The sequence below is a fragment of the Agelaius phoeniceus genome, chromosome 22 (genome assembly GCF_051311805.1).
Source record: "Agelaius phoeniceus isolate bAgePho1 chromosome 22, bAgePho1.hap1, whole genome shotgun sequence".
Taxonomy (NCBI): domain Eukaryota; kingdom Metazoa; phylum Chordata; class Aves; order Passeriformes; family Icteridae; genus Agelaius; species Agelaius phoeniceus.
This window is the reverse complement of record NC_135286.1, coordinates 784495-803068: the sequence shown is the minus strand read 5'-3', so window position 1 is coordinate 803068 and position 18574 is coordinate 784495. Positions and strand designations below refer to the sequence as shown.

The following is an 18574-nucleotide window of genomic DNA, read 5'->3' as shown; positions in this document are numbered from 1 at the left end:
CAAACCTGTGAGCAATGGGGCAGGATCAAACCCGTGAGCAATGGGGCAGGATCTCAAACCTGTGAGCAATGGGGCAGGGTCAAACCCATGAGCAATGGGGCAGGATCAAACCCGTGAGCAATGGGGCAGGAATACACCAAGTGCCTCCGTTCAGGGTTATCTCCACTGGGCTGTTTCTTCTCCCCACACTGCGGGGGTGGCTGAGGGTTCTGTTCCCCCAGGCCCTGGAGAAGCACTGCAGGGTGGAAGCTGGCTTCTCTGGCATCCGGGACGTGTACAGCACCACGCCCAGCCACGACAACATGCAGCAGAGCTTCTTCCTCGCAGAGACCCTGAAGTAAGTGTGGGCTCCCAGAGCAGCACAGCTCCTGCAGCAGCTGCTCAAGGAGCCTCAGATGATGAGGGGGAAGTCTTCTCCTCCCAGGGGTGGTGTCCCTGCCCAGGGCAGGGGGCTGGAACCAGAGGAGCTTTCAGGATCTTTCCAAGCCAGCCCATTCTGGGGGAAACTGGGCAAGGCTGGAAATCTTTGTGAGCATCTTTTGTGGATGCTCCTGCCCAGGGGCTTGGGCTGAAGGGCTCTGCTGGGTTTCCTGGGAAGGGTGGGGATGTCCAGGGAGGTGGGAATGTGTCCCAGCTGCTGCCTGTGCCTGCCTGAGCCCTGCTGAGCTCCTCCAGGCCGTGTGTCCCTGTCCTGCAGGTACCTCTATCTTCTGTTCTGTGAAGATGACGTGCTGTCCCTGGAGGATTGGGTGTTCAACACCGAGGCTCACCCCCTGCCCATCAACCACACAGACTTGAAAGCAGCAGGGCAGCCCTGAGGCCCTGCCCAGCTCCTGCTCCCCCAGCCTGGGCAGACTCTGCTTTTCCTTTCCATTGAAGGAATTCCTGTTGTTCCTGAAATGGTGTTTGGGGGCACTCGTCCAATTGCGGACAGGATTTTCTTGGGAAGATGAACCATGACTAAGCACCTTCTTTTCCTCTGTGAGGAGCTCTATTAGGCTGATGATGAGATGTTTATTCTGGGCCATACTGTACACAGTTCATAGACATTCCTTTATACAGAGAATTTATATGAAATCCACGGATTTTGCTTTATAGTGGCCAAAGGACTGGAAGTTTGCCATAAAATAGACTTTACACACACACGAACACACACACATCCTCCTTTCCTTTCTCTGGTTCATTTCTGCCTTTCATCTGCTCTTGGATTTATCACCTTTCCAGTGGACAGCTCCCAGTGTTCTGGGATTTCTGGTGCTGGGCTCTGGGGGCTCTGCAGGAGAACGAGGAAGGGGAGTTGTCCTTGGTGTGGGAGAGCAGCTGGAATTCTTGGGGATGGCTGAGGAGCCAGCTGAGAGCTCAGGAGTGAAGGGAGGACAGGGAGAGGTGATCTTCTACTGGGAAATGAGAGGATCAGACCCTGCAGACAGGAGCAGCCTCAGGCTGGAATTTGCAGATTTCAGGGGGGACTTGAACCACCCTAATCCCTGCTGGAGGGGTAACTCAGGAGCAGTCCTGGAGGCTCCTGGAGTGATAAATTCCTCCTGCAAGGGACACAGGAGCCAACAGAGGGGCTCTGCTGAGCCCAGAACAAGATCTAAGGCTGCAGAGGCTGTGGATGGTGAGTTCAGGATCCTGAGGGCAGCAGGGAGGGGGGAAAGCTCCAGCCTGGGCTGCAGCAGAACCCACCTGGACCTCTCCAGAGGGACAGGTGACACAGCCTGGGGGACAGGTGACACAGCCCTGAGGGACAGGTGACACAGCCCTGAGGGACAGGTGACACAGCCTGGGGGACAGGTGACACAGCCCTGGGGTTCAGTGACACAGCCCTGGGGGACAGGTGACACAGCCTGGGGGACAGGTGACACAGCCCTGGGGTTCAGGTGACACAGCCCTGGGGTTCAGTGACACAGCCCTGGGGAACAGGTGACACAGCCCTGGGGTTCAGTGACACAGCCCTGGGGGACAGGTGACACAGCCCTGGGGTTCAGTGACACAGCCCTGGGGTTCAGTGACACAGCCCTGGGGGACAGGTGACACAGCCCTGGGGTTCAGTGACACAGCCCTGGGGTTCAGTGACACAGCCCTGGGGTTCAGGTGACACAGCCCTGGGGGACAGGTGACACAGCCCTGGGGTTCAGTGACACAGCCCTGGGGGACAGGTGACACAGCCCTGGGGGACAGGTGACACAGCCCTGGGGCTCAGGTGACACAGCCCTGGGGCTCAGTGACACAGCCCTGGGGTTCAGTGACACAGCCCTGGGGCTCAGGTGACACAGCCCTGAGGGACAGGTGACACAGCCCTGAGGGACAGGTGACACAGCCCTGGGGTTCAGTGACACAGCCCTGGGGGACAGTGACACAGCCCTGGGGTTCAGGTGACACAGCCCTGGGGTTCAGGTGACACAGCCCTGGGGGACAGGTGACACAGCCCTGGGGGACAGGTGACACAGCCCTGGGGTTCAGGTGACCCTGCCTGAGCAGGGACTGGGACAGGGCCACCCCAAAGGTCCCCTTCAGCCTCAGCCATTCTGTGACTCTGTGGTGTCACAACTGTAACTAAACCAAAATCCTTGCTCCTGATGTATTTTTATATACTTTTTTTTTTCCCCTGTGCTCTTAAAGTACATTTACCACCCATCACATCTCATTTAACTTTCCTTTTATTGTTTTTTTTGGTGTTTTTCTACTTTTATTTGGAACTAAATGTTACGAGTCACTTGTAATAATTTTACTGCTGTAATAGTCAGGTCTGTGAAACAGAATAAAAGTCTTGTAAAATAAAAAGCTTGTTGGGGTTGATCCTGTAAAAGACCAGTGACTCCATGCTTGGAATGAGACAATACTGGATTTAAAGAGCGGATTTGAAGAGTTTTGTGCAGTAGAAGTTGGTTTCTAGGGGAATCCAGGCAGTGGTTGACAGCAATCCCCAGCTCTGTTGGAGTGCTGGATCTGGGATCAGCATTGCCTCTGATCACTGCACAGCTCTGTGGCCCTGGGGGATGGAACATTTTTGTTCATTCTTGTGACAGCCTCGTGACAATTGGTTCGTTCAGCAACTTGGGGGAAAATAAAGTTGCTTTGAGCAAGTTGTGAAAACAGAAAATGTTGTTTCTAAATTCCTGCCTTTGTAATTCCCCGAGAGAAATAAGATTGTCAGATGGGGACTTAGCATTATCCCAGGGATAAAGCTGCAGCCTGCTAAGCCTGGCCTAGAGGAATGGGTGTTGGTAAATAAACATCTTGGGAGTGAGCTGTGTTATCCGGGAGATTTGGGGATGGGGAGCTCTTGGAGCTCAAAGGATTCTGATAATGGATTAAGGGAATCTCTTAAATAAGAATGACCTGCTCTTGGAGTAACATGGAGCAGAACTTAAACCCTCAAAATAAACAGTGTGGTTCTGGCTTCCTTCAGGAACAGATCCAGGGCTGGTTTCCATTTCACACGGCTGAGTGGGACCATCCCACACCCTCCCAAGGAACTTTCCTGCAGCTCGGTGGCCACTCCACGAACCAGGAGCTGTTCTGGCCAAGGGGAAATCTGGGATGGTTTCTCCTGCTGGGTGGAAATCTTCCCTGTTATTCTTTTTAGGATTCCCTTTGATCCAGGTGTGCCTGGGTGGGCCCCACAGCAGATGTGTGGATATTTGACATTCTTCCTGAGTGCTGCAATCCCAGCGCCCAGAACAAACCCAGAGAGGTTTGTTCTCTTTCAAGGAGCTGCAGCCACCCTGAATTATTTCACATTTCTCTTTCATTCTCTTTCCCATCAAATAATCCCCCAGTTTCTCATCTTTTGTGGTGACTGGAAATGATTTGGGTGTAAAACGAGCCCAAAGAGAACCAGCTCAGCTCTGCCACCACCCTGCCAGGTCCCCTCCTGTTCATTTCCCTGACAAACCAGGGCCTTTATCCTGCTCCAAACCCATCCCATCCCGTTACACTCTGTGGCCCGTGCTGGGTTATTTTATATATAGTTATATATATATATATAGGGAAGCAGCAGCAGGTTTTAGAGCACATCTGCTGCAGGTGCTGAGCTCATCCCCTGCTCCCAGACCCATCCCTGCTCCCAGACATCATTTCCATGCTCTGCTAATTCCACAGCCACAATCGGGTTCTTTATGGGGCAGAGTTCCAGGGAAGTTTTCTGCTGTGCTGCAGAAGGAATTTTCACTGCATGAATCACAAATTTCCCCCCTGGTTCCACTGCTGGGCTCCTCTGCTTGCTCCCATCCTCATCCTCCCTTAATGGCTTGGTCATGCTCTCGCTCATCTCCATCTCCAGAGTTCTTTAGAGCTAAAACAAAAACGATTAGGCAGGCTTAGGATACAGCAGAGCTTCAAAGGATTAAAGGCTGACGCTTCCTGCTACCCTCGGAGAGATCAAACGCTCGGTGCTGGCCCTGCAGCAGAAATCTGCCCTGGCAGTGGGGGATTGGAGCAGGATTGGAAGCACGGAGGAGCGGGAGGATGAGGTGCAGGGAGTTCAAATAATAAATTTGTGTGTCTAAATAATAATTTTGTGTGTCTTGGCCCAGCCACCGCTAAGGGACAATGTGACAACAATGCCACTGCTGTGGGAGGGACACTGAAAATATGGGAGGTTGAAAAGCTTGGGGTGGAAATGACCCAAAATGTGACCCATGGTGGTAAAAATGACCGAAAATGTGGGGATGATGCTGGAGAAAGGAGGCTGAGCACCATCACCCAGGGCTGCCAAGTCATTCCCATGCCCTAATTCCCATCCCCAGGGCTCAAACCTCAGCAGAATCACTGCAAGTGAGCCCACTGATACCCGTTTTATTAAAAAATACCCATTTTGGTCAGCTAGAACCAAGCAGAAGTGCAGGATATGGGTTTGGGAAGTTCAGGGTTTTGTTCCTTCTGGGAAAAGCTGAATTAAGGACAAAATGGGAATGTGGGGATGGACACACACCCGTCTCCCATGGATAATAAAGAAAAAGCCCTTGGAGACAGAGCAGGAGGGGGTTCATCCCCCCAGAGCCCTCACAGCAGAGCCATTTCAGCCGAAAAAGTGCTTTTTCCTGAACAAGTGCCGCTCATTTACCATTAAAACGTGGTTTTATCCTGACAAGTGCCGCTCATTTAACACTAAAAGGAACTTTTCCCTAGCCGGGCGACGGGGCTTTAACCCTAAAACACATTTTTTCCTTAGCGGGTGCCGGTCATTTAACACTAACACGATCTTTTCCCAGACGCACCGACGCTCATTTAACACTAAAACACACTTTTCCCTGACCGGGTGCCGCTGATTTAACACCACAAAGCCCCTTCCCGTGACGGAGCGGAGGTGATTTAACACCAAAAAGCGTTTTTGTTTCCCCGCGGGGCCCGCGGCCCCTCCTCGGCCGCCTGACGCCTCCCCCGGCCCGGCGGCCATGGCGGCTCCGCGGCGCGGGCCCGGCGCGATGGCGGGGCCGGGGCCCGGGCCGGCCCCTCCGCGCCTGGCGCTGGCCCTGGCGCTGCTGGCCGCGCTGCTGGCCGCCAAGTACTACCGGGACGCGGAGGCGGCGCGGCAGCAGGTACCGAGCACCGGGCACCGGGTACCGGGTACAGGGGCGGGGACGGCCGGGCGGAGCGAGGGGGAATGGCGGGCGCGGCCGGGCCGGGCTGCGTGAGGGGAGGCGGCGGCGCCGGGCGGGCAGCGGGGCTGAGGGGGCCGAAGCCGGGCTGAGGGAGCTGTAGCGGGGCTGAGAGGGCCGAAGCCGGGCTGAGGGAGCTGTAGCGGGGCTGAGAGGGCCGAAGCCGGGCTGAGAGAGCTGTAGCGGGGCTGAGGGGGCACCAGGAGCCGGTGGGCACCGGGGCTGAGGGAGCCGCAGCCGGGCTGAGGGGGCACCGGGCATCGGTGGGGTCTGAGGTGGCCATGCCCAGGCTAAAGTGACTTCCAGGAATCGGTGGGGGCTGAGGTGGCCATGGCCAGGCTGAGGGGGCACCAGGAACCAGTGTGGGGTTAAGGTGGCCATGGCTGGAGTGACCACCAGGCACTTGGTGAGGTCTGAAGTGGCCATTGCCAGGCTGAGGGGGCACCAGAACCGCTGGGCACCGGGGCTGAGGTGGCTGTGGCCAGGCTGGGCTGAGCACCAGGCATTGGGGGGTTAAGGTGGACACTGGGTTGAGGGAGATGTGTCAGCACCTGCAGCCAGGTGCTCAGCAGAGCTGTTACCTATCTCCAGAGCCCAGGATGCTCATCTCCATTCATTCAGGGAATAAAAGCAGGTTAACTGTTGACAGTCCACAATGCATTGTCCCTGTGCACAAAAAACCATCTCCCTTCATTTTTTAATGTCCTTGGCCATGTCCTCATCCAGATCTTCGTTTTGAGTTCCAGTTTATTTCAATCTCAGCCCTGGAAGTGCTCTGGAAGGCTCTTGAGTGCTTTTGTAGCTGCAGTTGATGGGAGCAAAGCCTTCCAGGCTGCATTAGTGCTGCTTCAGGCTGGCAGGCAACAGATGGAAAATAAACTGGCTCAGGAGCTCTGGGGATGGTGCTGCAGGCAATGGAGAGCAGCAGGATGCAGAGTGTTTGTGCTCCCAGCTCCAGGCTTCTCCAGGGTGGCAGGGCAAGCTGCTGGATCCTGGGGCACGTGCCAAGGGCTGGCTGGCACTGAGGGCTCTGTCCTGCCTGCTCTGTGTCTCTCCCTCCTCTCACACCAGCCTGCAGCTCTTGCTCTGCCTCCAAGTTGTCCCTTTCCCTTCAGACTGTGGAGTGGAAATGTCTGGAAGCATCCAGAGCCCTTCTGGGGCTGCTCTGAGGGAGACACCACCTTGGTGAGCCCTGTGGGGGCTTGTCAGAGGGAGAAACTGAGGCAGGGAGAAGCTGGGATCCTGTGGGAGTTTCTAGAGAAGGCTGTGGGCTCTGTGACTCCCTGATGGGTGGCTGAGGGAGCAGGGAGCCAGAATATTCCATGCAGTTCCAAGGCTGGAGATCTGGAGGGGCAATGACCACAGCAGGGCAGTGATGCTGGAGTGGATCCCACCACGAGTGGAACTTTCTAATTCCAAGGGCTCAGCTCAGTCCCTCTGTGCTTTTGGAATGTGGTAGTCACATATGTGAGTGCCTTTGTTTGACTGTGCAGCACTTATCCCAGCAACCACCACCTCCAGGTGCTGCCAGTAGCTGCAGGTTTTGGACTAACTAGCTGGAAAAAGTGAGGAATTTTTCTGGCAAAAGACTCTGAACGTGAGCAAATGGTTCAGCTGGAATTACTCAGGCAGATGCAGGTTCAATATCCTCCTGCCAGCAGTGCCTGGACACGTTGCAGATAGCACCAAATCCTGCCAAGGGGCGTTCATCTTCCCCCTGGATGTGCTGGGAAGAATGGGATTCACTCCAGAGGGGCCAGAGGGGTTCCAATGAACCTCCTCCTGCAGGAGGTTCCAATGAAATCTCTCCTGCCTCTTCTTCCCAAACCAGGAGCTGGCTCTGAAGTCCCTGGGGAATGAGGGGCTGTTCCTCTTCTCCTCCCTGGACACCAACAAGGACCTGTACCTGAGCCCAGAGGAGTTCAAGCCCATTGCTGAGAAGCTCACAGGTGAGTTCCTGTCTGCGTCCCTGCACGGAGCCAAACGTCATGGACCCCACAGCTTGAACTCACTGAATATTTTATTCACTTCATCGTTTTCTGGGTGCTGCTTTGGGTCTTATTTACGTGAAGAGAGGCTGTGAAGCTTTCCATGCTGTTGGAAAGGCTTTAGCAGCAGACATCACTGTGACAAAGTGCAGTTTTTACAAGGTGGAGGATCCCACTGCTGGACTAGCAAAGTACATAAGTTACTTTGTGTGGAGCTTAAAGGGGATTTGGGATGGGTGAATGCAACAAATGCAGCTCAGGCCGGGCCAGAGGCATCAGTGAGGGCTCCATTCAGCTGGGGCAGCTCTCCTGGGTGGCAGCTGTGGGAGATCATCTCTGGAGGCTGTGTCAGCACAGAGCAAGTGGCACTGCTGGTGCCAGCCAGGGAGGAGTGTGGGCATGACAAAGGACAGTGGGGACACAGACAGCCTTGGCTGTGCTCTCCTGGACTGGCTCCAGTATGGCTGGGATGGGGCTGGGAGTCTGCCTGGGCTTTGCAGCCAGGGAAACAGGGAATCATGGAATGGTTTGGGCTGGGAGGGACCTTAAAGCCCATCCAGTGCCACCCCTGCCATGGCAGGGACACCTCCCACTGTCCCAGGCTGCTCCAAGCTCCATCCCTGGACACTTGCAGAGGGATCCAGGGGCAGCTGCTGCTGCTCTGGGCACCCTGTGCCAGGGACAATTCCTTCCACTGTCCAACCTAAACCCACCCCTCCCACTGTAAAGCCATTAAGTTCATCCCCTTCCCCTTCAGTTTGTGCAGCCAGAGCTGGTCTGGGGATGGGTCTGAGTTCTGCTGTGTGGGATCAGCTGGGAGACCCCCAGTGCCCCTGGATTTTCATTTCACATTTAAAGGGGAGGGAGGGGAAGCAGCTGCTTGAATCCCTGTCCTTTTGCCCAGGGGTTGCTCCAGTCTCAGAGTCTGAAGAGGAGGAGACGCCCGATCCAGATGGGGAGACTTTGTCCATCGTGGCCAAGTTCCAGCCCTTGCTCATGGAAACAATGACGAAGAGCAAGGATGGCTTCTTGGGAGTAGGTGTCCTGCAGGCCCAGACTGTGGGACAAACACGTCTGGGGGCTGGGAGCAGCACCAGGAATACGCTGGGAGGGGACAGGGTCCTGCTGAATCCCGTGGGGTTTGCTGGGACAGGGACCCCCTCAGCATTGCAGGGTTCCAGCACACTGGGCAGTGCCCTGGCCCAGCTGGAGCAGCACACACTCCTTCCCTCCTTCCTTCCTGGGGAGCTGGGAGCAGGAATAGGGCTGCCTCTGCTCAGTGGGTGCAGCAGCACTGCTGGTACAGGCCATGTTCCCTCTGCTCTGTTACTCACATTCTTGAAGGCTGACAGAACTGTTTGGTGGGGTAAGAAGAATTTGGGATGTGATTGTTTTTCCCCCCTTTTCCAAAGCCTCCCTGCATCCATGACATCACTGCACACTGGGGACTCCAGGGTGGGCTCTGACAGCTTCTTCTGTTCCCAGATTTCTCACGTGGCTCTGTCTGGGCTCAGGAACTGGACGGCCCCAGCAGCCCCCATGAGTGTCCTGCTTGCCAGGCAGTTCAAAGCCTTCCTCCCTCCTAAGGACAACCTGGATCTTGGGGATCCCTGGTGGATAATTCCCAGTGAGCTGAACATCTTCACTGGGTATCTCTCCAACAACAGGTTCTACCCTCCACCTCCCAAGGGCAAAGAGGTGAGATATGACACTCAGATTTTATGTGTGAATCCCTATTTTCTAGGGAAGCAGGAATTCTGCAGTTTATAACCAGGAGCACCTAAACTGGAGGCAAAACTGAGAGCAGGCAAAAGCTCTGTGTGTGTCTGTGACAGCCAGATGAGGCTGACTTGAGTAACTTCATCCTGTTTGTTAAGTGTGTGGGATTGGAGGATAGCTTTTCCCAGAGGGGGTTATTCAGAAAGGACCTGGGATCATTGCTGGTGGAACCCTTGGGTGCCAGCTGGGACCCTGTGTGTGCTCAGCAGGTAAAGCCTGGCTGTGCATCCCCTCCCCTGGGTGCATCCCACCCCTTCAAAGGCTGAAGCATTGGTGGAGGCAGCCTTGCACATCAGTTTGCTGTTGTGCCTGGGCTGCTGGGAAGCTGCAGCCCATGGGAATGGCACAGGAGCTGTGCAAGATGGATTTGTTTGTGACAGCAGTGCCTTGCTTTGTCTCCTTGCTGTGAGATTAGGTCGGTGTCTGAGCTGGCTGTTAAACCACAGCTGTTCTCAGGTGGGGGTTGCTTTGGAGGAAGTTCTGCTCAGGTGGGGGTTGCTTTGGAGCTGTTGAGGAGCAGTTCTGATGCAGCTGCTGCCCTTCCCTGCAGGTGCTCATCCACAGGCTGCTGAGCATGTTCCACCCGCGCCCCTTCGTCAGGACGCGCTTCGCCCCGCAGGGAGCCGTGGCCTGCCTCCAGGCCAGCAGCAGCTTCTACTACACCATAGCATTCCGGTGAGCCCGGGGGGCTGGGGACACCCCTGGGGGCTGGGGACACCCCCGGGGGCTGGGGACACCCCCGGGGGCTGGGGACACCCCTGGGGGCTGGGGACACCCCCGGGGACTGGGGACACCCCTGGGGGCTGGGGACACCCCTGGGGGCTGGGGACACCCCCGGGGGCTGGGGACACCCCTGGAGGCTGGGGACACCCCCAGCCTGTCCCTGGCCCAGGCAGGGCACTGGGAGCCCTGGCAGAGGGCACAGCAGTCCTGGCACTGCAGCGCGTTCCAAGGGACACCGGGTGGTGTGGCTGGGAGGGAGGTGCAAGCCCAGGGTCACCTGTGCTGCCAGTGTCACCGTGTCCTCATGCAAGCCCAGGGTCACCTGTGCTGCCAGTGTCACCGTGTCCTCATGCAAGCCCAGGGTCACCTGTGCTGCCAATGTCACCGTGTCCTCATGCAGGGCATCACCCTTGGCTGAAAGGGGAGAATCTGGCTAGCAAGAATTCTGTTGGATTTGGGTTTATCAGTGTCTTTCCAAGGGGGAGAGCCCACACAATTGTTTTAGTGGCAGTGTTACACACTTTACACAGCTGTTACACACTTTACACTTCACAGTGTTACACACAGCTTTGATGTGTCTGAGCAAGCTAAAGGGGCCTCGTTTTGTTCTTGTGTTTCAAGGAATGATAAAGTGTTTCATCCTTCCTGGCTGCCCAGTTCCAGAAGGCATGGATACTGGAGATGCTCCTGCCCCAGGGCATCTGTTCCAGTCTTTCACCTTCTTCACTGTGTGACATGAAAAGCTTTTTAAGCTCCACCTCTCCTGCCCAGTTTAGGTTCATAGTTTCAGGTGCCTGGAGACAGCTTTTCCCTGCTGTCACTGCAGTGCAGGATCCCAGCTGATGGCTCCTCTCTCCTTTCAGGATCCACGCTGAATTCCAGCTGAACGAGCCACCAAACTTCCCCTTCTGGTTTTCCCCGGGGCAGTTCACAGGTTACATTGTCCTGTCCAAGGACTCTTCCCACGTCAGGGACTTCAGGCTCTTTGTTCCTAACAACAGGTACGGCTGTTTCCCTCTCATTTCTTGGAAAATCTGAGAGATTGGAGTTCTGCAGTTGCCTTAAATGCATTTCTACATCACTGAGGATCCCTGAGCCATGCAGGGCCTGATTCATGCCCAGTAACTGTCCCTTGGTGCTGGGAGGATGGGAGGGACAGGCAGGGTGTGGCAGGACTGGCAGTCCCAGTGCAGGGCAGCAAGGCCTGGTGCTCCTCCTCCAACACATTTTTTGCTTGGAGTCTCACAGGTTAAGGTTTTGTGTGCAGAGCTTTGCACCAGCTCGTTCCTGCTCTCTGGCAAGGAGCTGGAATTGTTTCAAGGGGAAGAAGCTTCAAATCTCTTTGCCCATGACAAGAGTGAAAATTCTATTACAACGTTACCCTGGCGACTCAACCCCAGTGGCTCTGTCAGCACATTTCTTACAGCCAGCAGCCACTTTGGGCTCTGCCAGCAGCCTTTTGCTTCCAAAAAAACACTTTTAAAAGTTCAGCAAGATCAGAATGTGCAAGTGGAGTGCTGGGAAGGAAGAGGGAGCAAAGACATCTCTCTTTCCTGTCATTTGACAGAGCTCAGAGGTGTTGAGTGTGATTTCCAGAGTGCTGAGTGGGTGCCTGGGCCCTGCTCCAGCAGGATTGGTGTTCCTGGGCTGCTGCAGGGAGCACAGAGACCTGCAGGAGGATGTTCCCATCAGTTTGGGGTTCCCTTGCCCAGCTTTAGCCCTGGGTGACTCCTGGGTTCCAGTTTGGGGTTCCCTTGCCCAGCTTTAGCCCTGGCTGTTCCCCTGCAGGTCCCTGAACGTGGACATGGAGTGGCTGTATGGGGCAAGCGAGAGCAGCAACATGGAGGTGGACATTGGATACCTGCCTCAGGTCTGTGCCCTCTCCTGTGCTCCACACCTGGCAGCTTCTCCTCAGGGGCTTGTGCTCCCTGAGCTGTGGAGCCTCTGTACCCCATTCCTTGGAGCTTTCCCTGGATCATTTCAGTACAGCAGTAGAATTTCCATTTGTCTCTGTCTGCCCTCTGCAGCCCTGTTGGCAGCTCTTCTGATATTTTCCTTTTTCCCTCAGTGTGGGTTGAATCCTAAGCTTTTGGAGACTTTTTCCTTTTTTAAAACATTGCCTGACAGGCAGGAGGGAAGATGAGGAGCTGAACCCAGGCCCTGAGCCCAGAGCAGGGTATGAATAACTGTGGGTCTGGATTTAGAAAGTGCACGAGGTTGTTCCCCTTTTTAGTGGTAATCCCAGCTCTTGGGACAGGAAACATAAGGCAGAATTCTGAATACCTGAATTCACCAAGCCCGTGTTCTCCCAAACTAGAGTCATGATTATTTTTAATTGGCAGAAGTCAGGAAGGCAGATTTAGCAGAATCGTTTCAGCTGTACCAGAAGCACAGGGAAGCTCCTGGGCAGCTTTTCCTGCTGCTCCCCCTCGTGGCTTCCTAGGGCTGAGCTGGTGACAGAGCAAGATCCTCCAGTGAGCCCTGCAGATCCTAATGATTGAAAGGATCTGGTGTCCACAGTCAGTAATCTGCCCTGGGAAGGTGGGAACATGGACCCTGTGCATTCCCAATCCAGAGAGTGCAGCCACACTGGGGGAAATGAAGTTCCTCTCCTGGTATTTCATTGGAAAAGTGCAGCTCCAGGCCATGGGAGATGTTCCTGAGGAGCTGCAGGGGTTATTTGGGATCTGTGTCCTGTCCCAGGAGGGCTGGGTGCAGGTCCAAGGCAGGCTGTTCCCTGCAGATGGAGCTGGAATCCACAGGGCCCTCGGTGCCCTCTGTGATCCACGATGAGGATGGGAAGGTCCTGGCCAGCAAGGACCCCTCGGGGGAGCCCATCCAGTTTGTGTTTGAGGAGATCACCTGGCAGCAGCAGATCCCCTGGCAGGAGGCAGCCCACAGGCTGGAAGTGGCCATGTATCCATTTAAGAAGGTGAGGAAGGGGCTGGGCTCTCCTTGGCACGTTGATTTGGGGCAGATTGTCCTCACTCAGCCACCCAGTGAGTGTCCTGGAGGGCCAGCAGGGTCCAGAGAACACAGCCTGAGCAGCATCCAGGGCACTGGGAGGGTGTCCCAGGGTGTTTGGGGTCACACAGCAGCACAGGCAGGAGCAAATTCTCCATGTCAGGTGTCCCCAGGATTGTGCTGTGGGTGTAGGCTCATCCTGCCTGCCTCTTATCGCTGGCTGCTGCTGTGATTCTGGAGCAGGCAGGTAATTGTGCTGCTTACAAATGCCTTTTCCTCTGGCTTCACTTGCACAGCAGCCAGGTGCCTCTGGACCAGGCTTCCCTTATCAGCAGAGAACACACGATCTGCCTGTGCCTCTGCAGCCTGCAGCCAGACACAAATTTACAGCTCTGGGTGACCCAAACTCTTGAAGATGCCAGCAGGCTGTGGAGCAGATGGCCACTGCCTGTCACTGCTGCCTTGGCTGGAGGGACACGTTTTGGTGGCTGCCTCCTTGAGTCTGAGCTTACAAATGTCCCTTCAGGCTGCCAAGATGTTCATATCAGCTCCTTCCATTTGAGTGATGGGAGCAGCTCTGTGCAGGCTCCTCTGCCAGTTCTCAGGCTGCTTCAGGAGGTTTGTAATGAATGCCTCAAGGGCAGATTTCCCAGCAGCTGGGGTGGGGCTGCAGACAGCCTGGCCACCCTGCTGCAGGTGTTCTCTGCAGTGTGAGGGTGCCAGGGACAGGGAGACCACAGCCTGCCCAGGAGGTGTCACCCCATGGGGACACCACCACAGTGATCATTTTATCACAGTTATCACTTTATCACAGTGATCACTTTATCACAGTTACCACTTTATCACAGTTACCACTTTTCACAGTTATCACTTCAAACCTGCAGGTCCTGCTGCAGACTGAGCTCTGTGTGTGTCCCCCTGGCTCTGGTTCCTTCCTCCTGCTCCTGCTGGAGCTGGGCTGTTGTGCCTGTCCCTCACACTGTCCCTCTGCCCCCAGGTCTCCTACCTGCCCTTCACAGAAGCCTTTGAGAGAGCACAAGCAGAGAAGAAGCTGGTGCACTCCATCCTGCTCTGGGGTGCCCTGGATGACCAGTCCTGCTGAGGTGAGGGCATTCCCAGCCTGGCTGCAGGGATGGGGGCCAGGGGCCAGCAGGAAACCTTGAGCCACTTGTGTGGGCTCTGGAGATGCTGAGCAGACAAAGGCTGGGAGTGGGGATCCCTGGTGGGAGTGGGGATCCCTGGTGGGAGCTGGGAGTGGGGATCCCTGGTGGGATCCCAGCTGCCCAGTGGCAGCACCAGCTCTGTCTGAGACAAGCTGTGGGTCAGGTGCCTTTGTCAAGGAGGAGACATGGCTCTGGTCTTTCCCCTTCCTCCCTCCTGCTGGGGAAGAGGCAGCATTGGCAGGGAAAAGGGGCACTGCTCTGTGTGCCTTGTCCCTGGCACCTGCACAGGACAGGCCAGAGCCAGGCCTGGCCCTGGGGGCTGTCCTGATGTGCAGCTTTTCCCCCTCGGTGCCTCAGAGCTCCTGTGCCACCTTGGCAGCAGGGCTGGGTGGGAGGGGAAGGGTCCCTTCAGTCCTGTCTGCCCTGAAAAACCCTCAGCACTGAGCTGTGCTTGGCATGAGCAGCAGGTGGCACTCGGGGTGGCTGCCATGGCTCTCCTGGGCCTTCTGTGCCTGGCCTGGGCTCTGCTCTGCTGAGCAGCACCTGTGGGGAACAAAAGCCATGGAAAACTGCCAAAAATGGAGCAAAAAGACGGTGGGGAGGGCTGGGGGGAGCAGAGCCAGCTGGCACCCAGCAGGTGGCATCGAGCATGGTGACAGTGACCTGAGGAACCACAGCAAAGCCTCCTGTGCCTCTTCCTGTGCCAGGTTCGGGGCGAACTCTCCGGGAAACCGTCCTGGAAAGTTCGCCCATCCTCACCCTGCTCAACGAGAGCTTCATCAGCAGCTGGTCCCTGGTCAAGGAGCTGGAGGAGCTGCAGGTGAGGCTCACACTCTGCTGGGGTGCCAGGGGGTGCCAGGGGGGATCTTTGTTGTGAGCCCTCCCTGTCCTCGGGTGCTGCAGGGGCCGGGCAGACAGCAGATGGAGGCAGGCTGAGAGTGACCCCTTGGCTCTGTCCTGGTGCCAGGTTTAAAGCTAAAACAGATGATTCTCTGTGAGACAGCCCTGCCCAAGGCCTCTGGTGCCATCAGCCAACTGACTCCCCTGCAGCCCAGGGGACAAGCAAATAACCAAATAACCCAATAACTGTCTGAGCCCTGGGGCTCCTGACTGAGCCTTTCCCCACTTGTGAGCCTGTGCTGTCAGCTGGGATCAGTCACAGAGCTGGGGACTCTGGGAAGGGCTGGCATTGGACTTTGGTGTGCCTGTGATGGGGAGATTTTCTTGTCTGGGGAGAAAATCTACAGCTGCAATGAGAGAGGGAGTCTGAAAGGGAATGGGAAAGCAGCCTGTGAGAATGGTACCAGTCACCCTTGCACTGCAAAGCAGCTCTGTGCTCCCTCCCTCCTTCCCTCTCTCCTGGGGGCTCCCCTGTGTCATTCTGGTGTCATTCTGCCGTGTCTGGGCTGTGCCAAAGTGTGGTTTTGGTGTCTGTCTGCAGAGCAACAGAGAGAATGAGTTCCACAGCAAACTGGCCAAGCTGCACCTGGAGAAATACAACTTCCCTGTGGAGATGATCATCTGCCTCCCCAACGGCACGGTGGTAAGGCTGGGCTCCTCCCATGGCATCTGTTCTCTGCAGCTCTCCCACACCTGGAACTGCCCCTGAGCCTTGGGCCCTCCACCTGGAAATCTGAAACAAATGTGTTTTAGTTCTTCATCTTCTTCTTAACCTAAGCAAAGGGTCAGCACCCTTGGGGGAAGATGGCACATTCTCCTCTGACTGTGAAATTCAGACCCGAATTCTGGTTCCTGAATTAGCATTGGAAGGAATCAGATACTCTGTGGGAGCTGTTAGAGCCTTGTCTGCTCTGTGCTGGCTGCAGGCCAGGGCAGGGAATGGGGAATTGCTCTGACCCTTACAAGTCTCCTCTCATCTGTTTTCTTTGCCAGATTCACCACATCAATGCCAACTATTTCCTGGACATTACTTCTATGAAGCCTGAAGATGTTGAAAGCAGCATCTTTAGTTTCTCAACCAATTTTGAAGACCCTTCAACTGCAACTTACCTCCAATTCCTGAAGGAAGGGCTGCACAGAGCAAAACCATACCTGCAGCCCTAAAACCAGGCACTGAATGCCCCCCTGAGATGGCCAAAGACTTCAGAGATCTATTTTGGTTACAGCAAATCCTCCTGGTGCCCGTGGCAGCCGTTGGTGTTGAGCTGCAGGCGGTCCCAGCTGGGGCTGTGCTCTGGATCCTGGTGTGAGCTGAGCTCCAGTTTCACAGCCTGCCCCTCTCACCTCAGGCACGTTTCTGCAGGAGTGCAAATCCTTGGACACGCTCCCAATGCCCCTGCCTGGGTGTGCACCCACCCCCATCCCTTTGCAGCTCCTGCTGCAAGCCCAGAACTGACCTGCAGGACGTGCTGGCTGCAGGGACAGCACTGCCATCGTGACCAAACACTCGTGCTGAGGACAGAGCCAGCAGTAGGGCCAGCCTGGTGTCCTGGGCAGCTCTGGACACTGACAGGGACAATCTGTGTGACAGGACCCTGAGCAGGGCCCTGTGTCACCTGGTGCCTCGCTCAGGCAGGGTCTGTGCCCCGAGGGTGGCACGGGGACACCAGGAGTGGGCACCAGAGGGGTCAGGTGAGGATCAGGCTGAGCTCCCCCAGTGACCCCAGGCTGAAGGACACAGCAGTGAGCAGTGTCCCACCCACCCATCCCTCCCATCCATCCCTCCATCCCTCCCCAGCAGCTCTGGGACCTTCTCCCCGTGTCCCCTTGGAGCTGCTGCTCTGTCCCTGTCTGCTTTGAGCTTCTGGGGGAGGAACCATGAAGTTCCCTCCTGGCTGAGGACTGGGCAGTTCTAGAAGCCAGAAGTACAAAAAGGTATTTTCAGGAATTATTTTTCCAAAGAGGTTGTTCAGACATGAAGCCATTGTCCCTTACCCGAAGCCACCCTGAGCAGTTGCTCCTACTCTGTGCCAATGCCTGCATACAGAATGAGCATCATTTTGTAATTTGGGGAAGGAAAGGTTAAATGAAGTGGGATTTAAGGAATATTCCTACAGACACGTGAGGGGACAAAGCATCCTCAGTAGCTGCCTGCAGCCAGCCCTGGCTGGTGATGCTTTTTCTGCTCTCTGAAGCACAATTTTGTTGGACCAAATTAAGGGAAAAGCCTTTTTTTTTTTTTTTAATTTTATTTTCAGTCCTGGGAGGAGCCTGGTGGTGGCAATTCCCCTGTCCCCATCCTGCCCCAGCCCTCCCGTCCGTACCTAAGCCTGGAGCCTGAGCTTAGCTGCACCTCTGGGCTGAACCAGTGTCACTTCACTAATTGCTCTAGTGAGATTAATTAATGACCTCGGGATGGTTGGCTTTGTAACTATGCATTAGCTCTGCACTTTCTGACTCCCCGGTGGGACAGGCTGGGGTCAGGGCAGCACTGCAGAGCTCTGTCAGCCCTTGGGGCCCTTCCATCCCCGCAGGGCTCAGCCCTTGGGATCCCACTGAGTTTATTTCATTCTCCGGAGCTCCCCCAGCCACCTGCAAGCGCTCTCGGGATGAGCCTGGACAGTGGCAGGGGGAGCCCAAAAGGGTTCCCGAGCCGGAGCAGCCTGGGGGATCCCGAGGGGTCACAGCCCGTGTCCCTTTTCCCGTGCCAGGCTGCGGGGCTCCAGCAGTCCGTGCCAAGTTCCCCCCGTTCCGTCTCTGCGTTCTCCCCGTTCCCTCGGTGCGTTCCCCCCGTTCCGTCTCTGTATTCCCCCCGTTCCCTCGGTGCGTTCTCCCCGTTCCGTCTCTGTATTCCCCCCGTTCTCTCGGTGCGTTCTCCCCGTTCCCTCGGTGCGTTCTCTCTGTATCGGCTCCGCTGCCGTCCCTCCCGTGCCTGGTGACGCCCTGGCCCGAAACCCGCGGCGGGCCCGGGCCGATGTCGGCCGGGAGGGGCGGCGGAGCGGCCCCGGTAAAACCATCCGTGCATCCTCCGCTGGGCTCGGCTCTGCTCTGCTTCCTGCGCCGGGGCTGCGGGGCGAGACGGGGCGTGCCCGGGGTGTGCCCAGTGTCCCCTTTGCACCGGGGCGTGCCCAGTGTCCCCCCTGCACCGGGGTGTCCCCAGGGTTCCCTTCCACTGGGGTGTCTCCAGTGTCCCTTTACATCGGGGTGTTCCCAATATCCCTTTACATCGGGGTGTCCCCTCCCACTGGGGTGTCCCTAGTGTCCCTTTACATGGAGGTGTCCCCTTGACACCGGCGTGTGCCCAATATGCCCCCTGCACCAGGGTGTCCCCAATGTCCCTTTACACTGGGGTGTCTCCAGTCCCCTCTACACCGGGGTGTCCCCAGTGTCCCCCCCGCACGGCGGTGTCCCCAATGTTCCCCTGTCCCCGGGCTGTTCCTGGGCTGTCCCC

At 56.3% G+C, this 18574-nt stretch overlaps 2 protein-coding genes across 51 annotated transcripts in view; both read left to right on the top strand.

Moving 5' to 3' along the window:
- Positions 1-2802, top strand: part of MAN1C1 (mannosidase alpha class 1C member 1) — a 54628-nt gene extending 51826 nt beyond the window's left edge. The window contains exons 12-17 of one of the 50 annotated variants that reach the window (XM_077189723.1): positions 222-337; positions 698-1711; positions 1755-1776; positions 2163-2206; positions 2271-2335; positions 2401-2802. In XM_077189723.1, the coding sequence (XP_077045838.1) occupies positions 222-337; positions 698-818 (237 nt within the window). In that variant the 3' untranslated portion in view covers positions 819-1711; positions 1755-1776; positions 2163-2206; positions 2271-2335; positions 2401-2802. Of the gene's footprint in view, positions 1-221; positions 338-697; positions 1777-1861; positions 2379-2400 lie in introns of all 50 variants that reach the window. The other 49 variants (XM_077189718.1, XM_077189704.1, XM_077189700.1 and 46 more) reach the window with 49 other exon arrangements.
- A 2559-nt stretch (positions 2803-5361) lies between these two features.
- On the top strand, positions 5362-18152 carry SELENON (selenoprotein N). Its single transcript, XM_054648070.2, has 12 exons — positions 5362-5546; positions 7438-7555; positions 8499-8629; positions 9080-9292; positions 9924-10048; positions 10960-11097; positions 11885-11966; positions 12840-13028; positions 14058-14163; positions 14931-15043; positions 15665-15766; positions 16117-18152. Exons 1-12 carry the CDS (start codon positions 5403-5405, stop codon positions 16285-16287), a joined length of 1632 nt encoding a protein of 543 aa, XP_054504045.2. The 5' UTR covers positions 5362-5402; the 3' UTR covers positions 16288-18152.
- Positions 18153-18574: the final 422 nt, after the last annotated feature.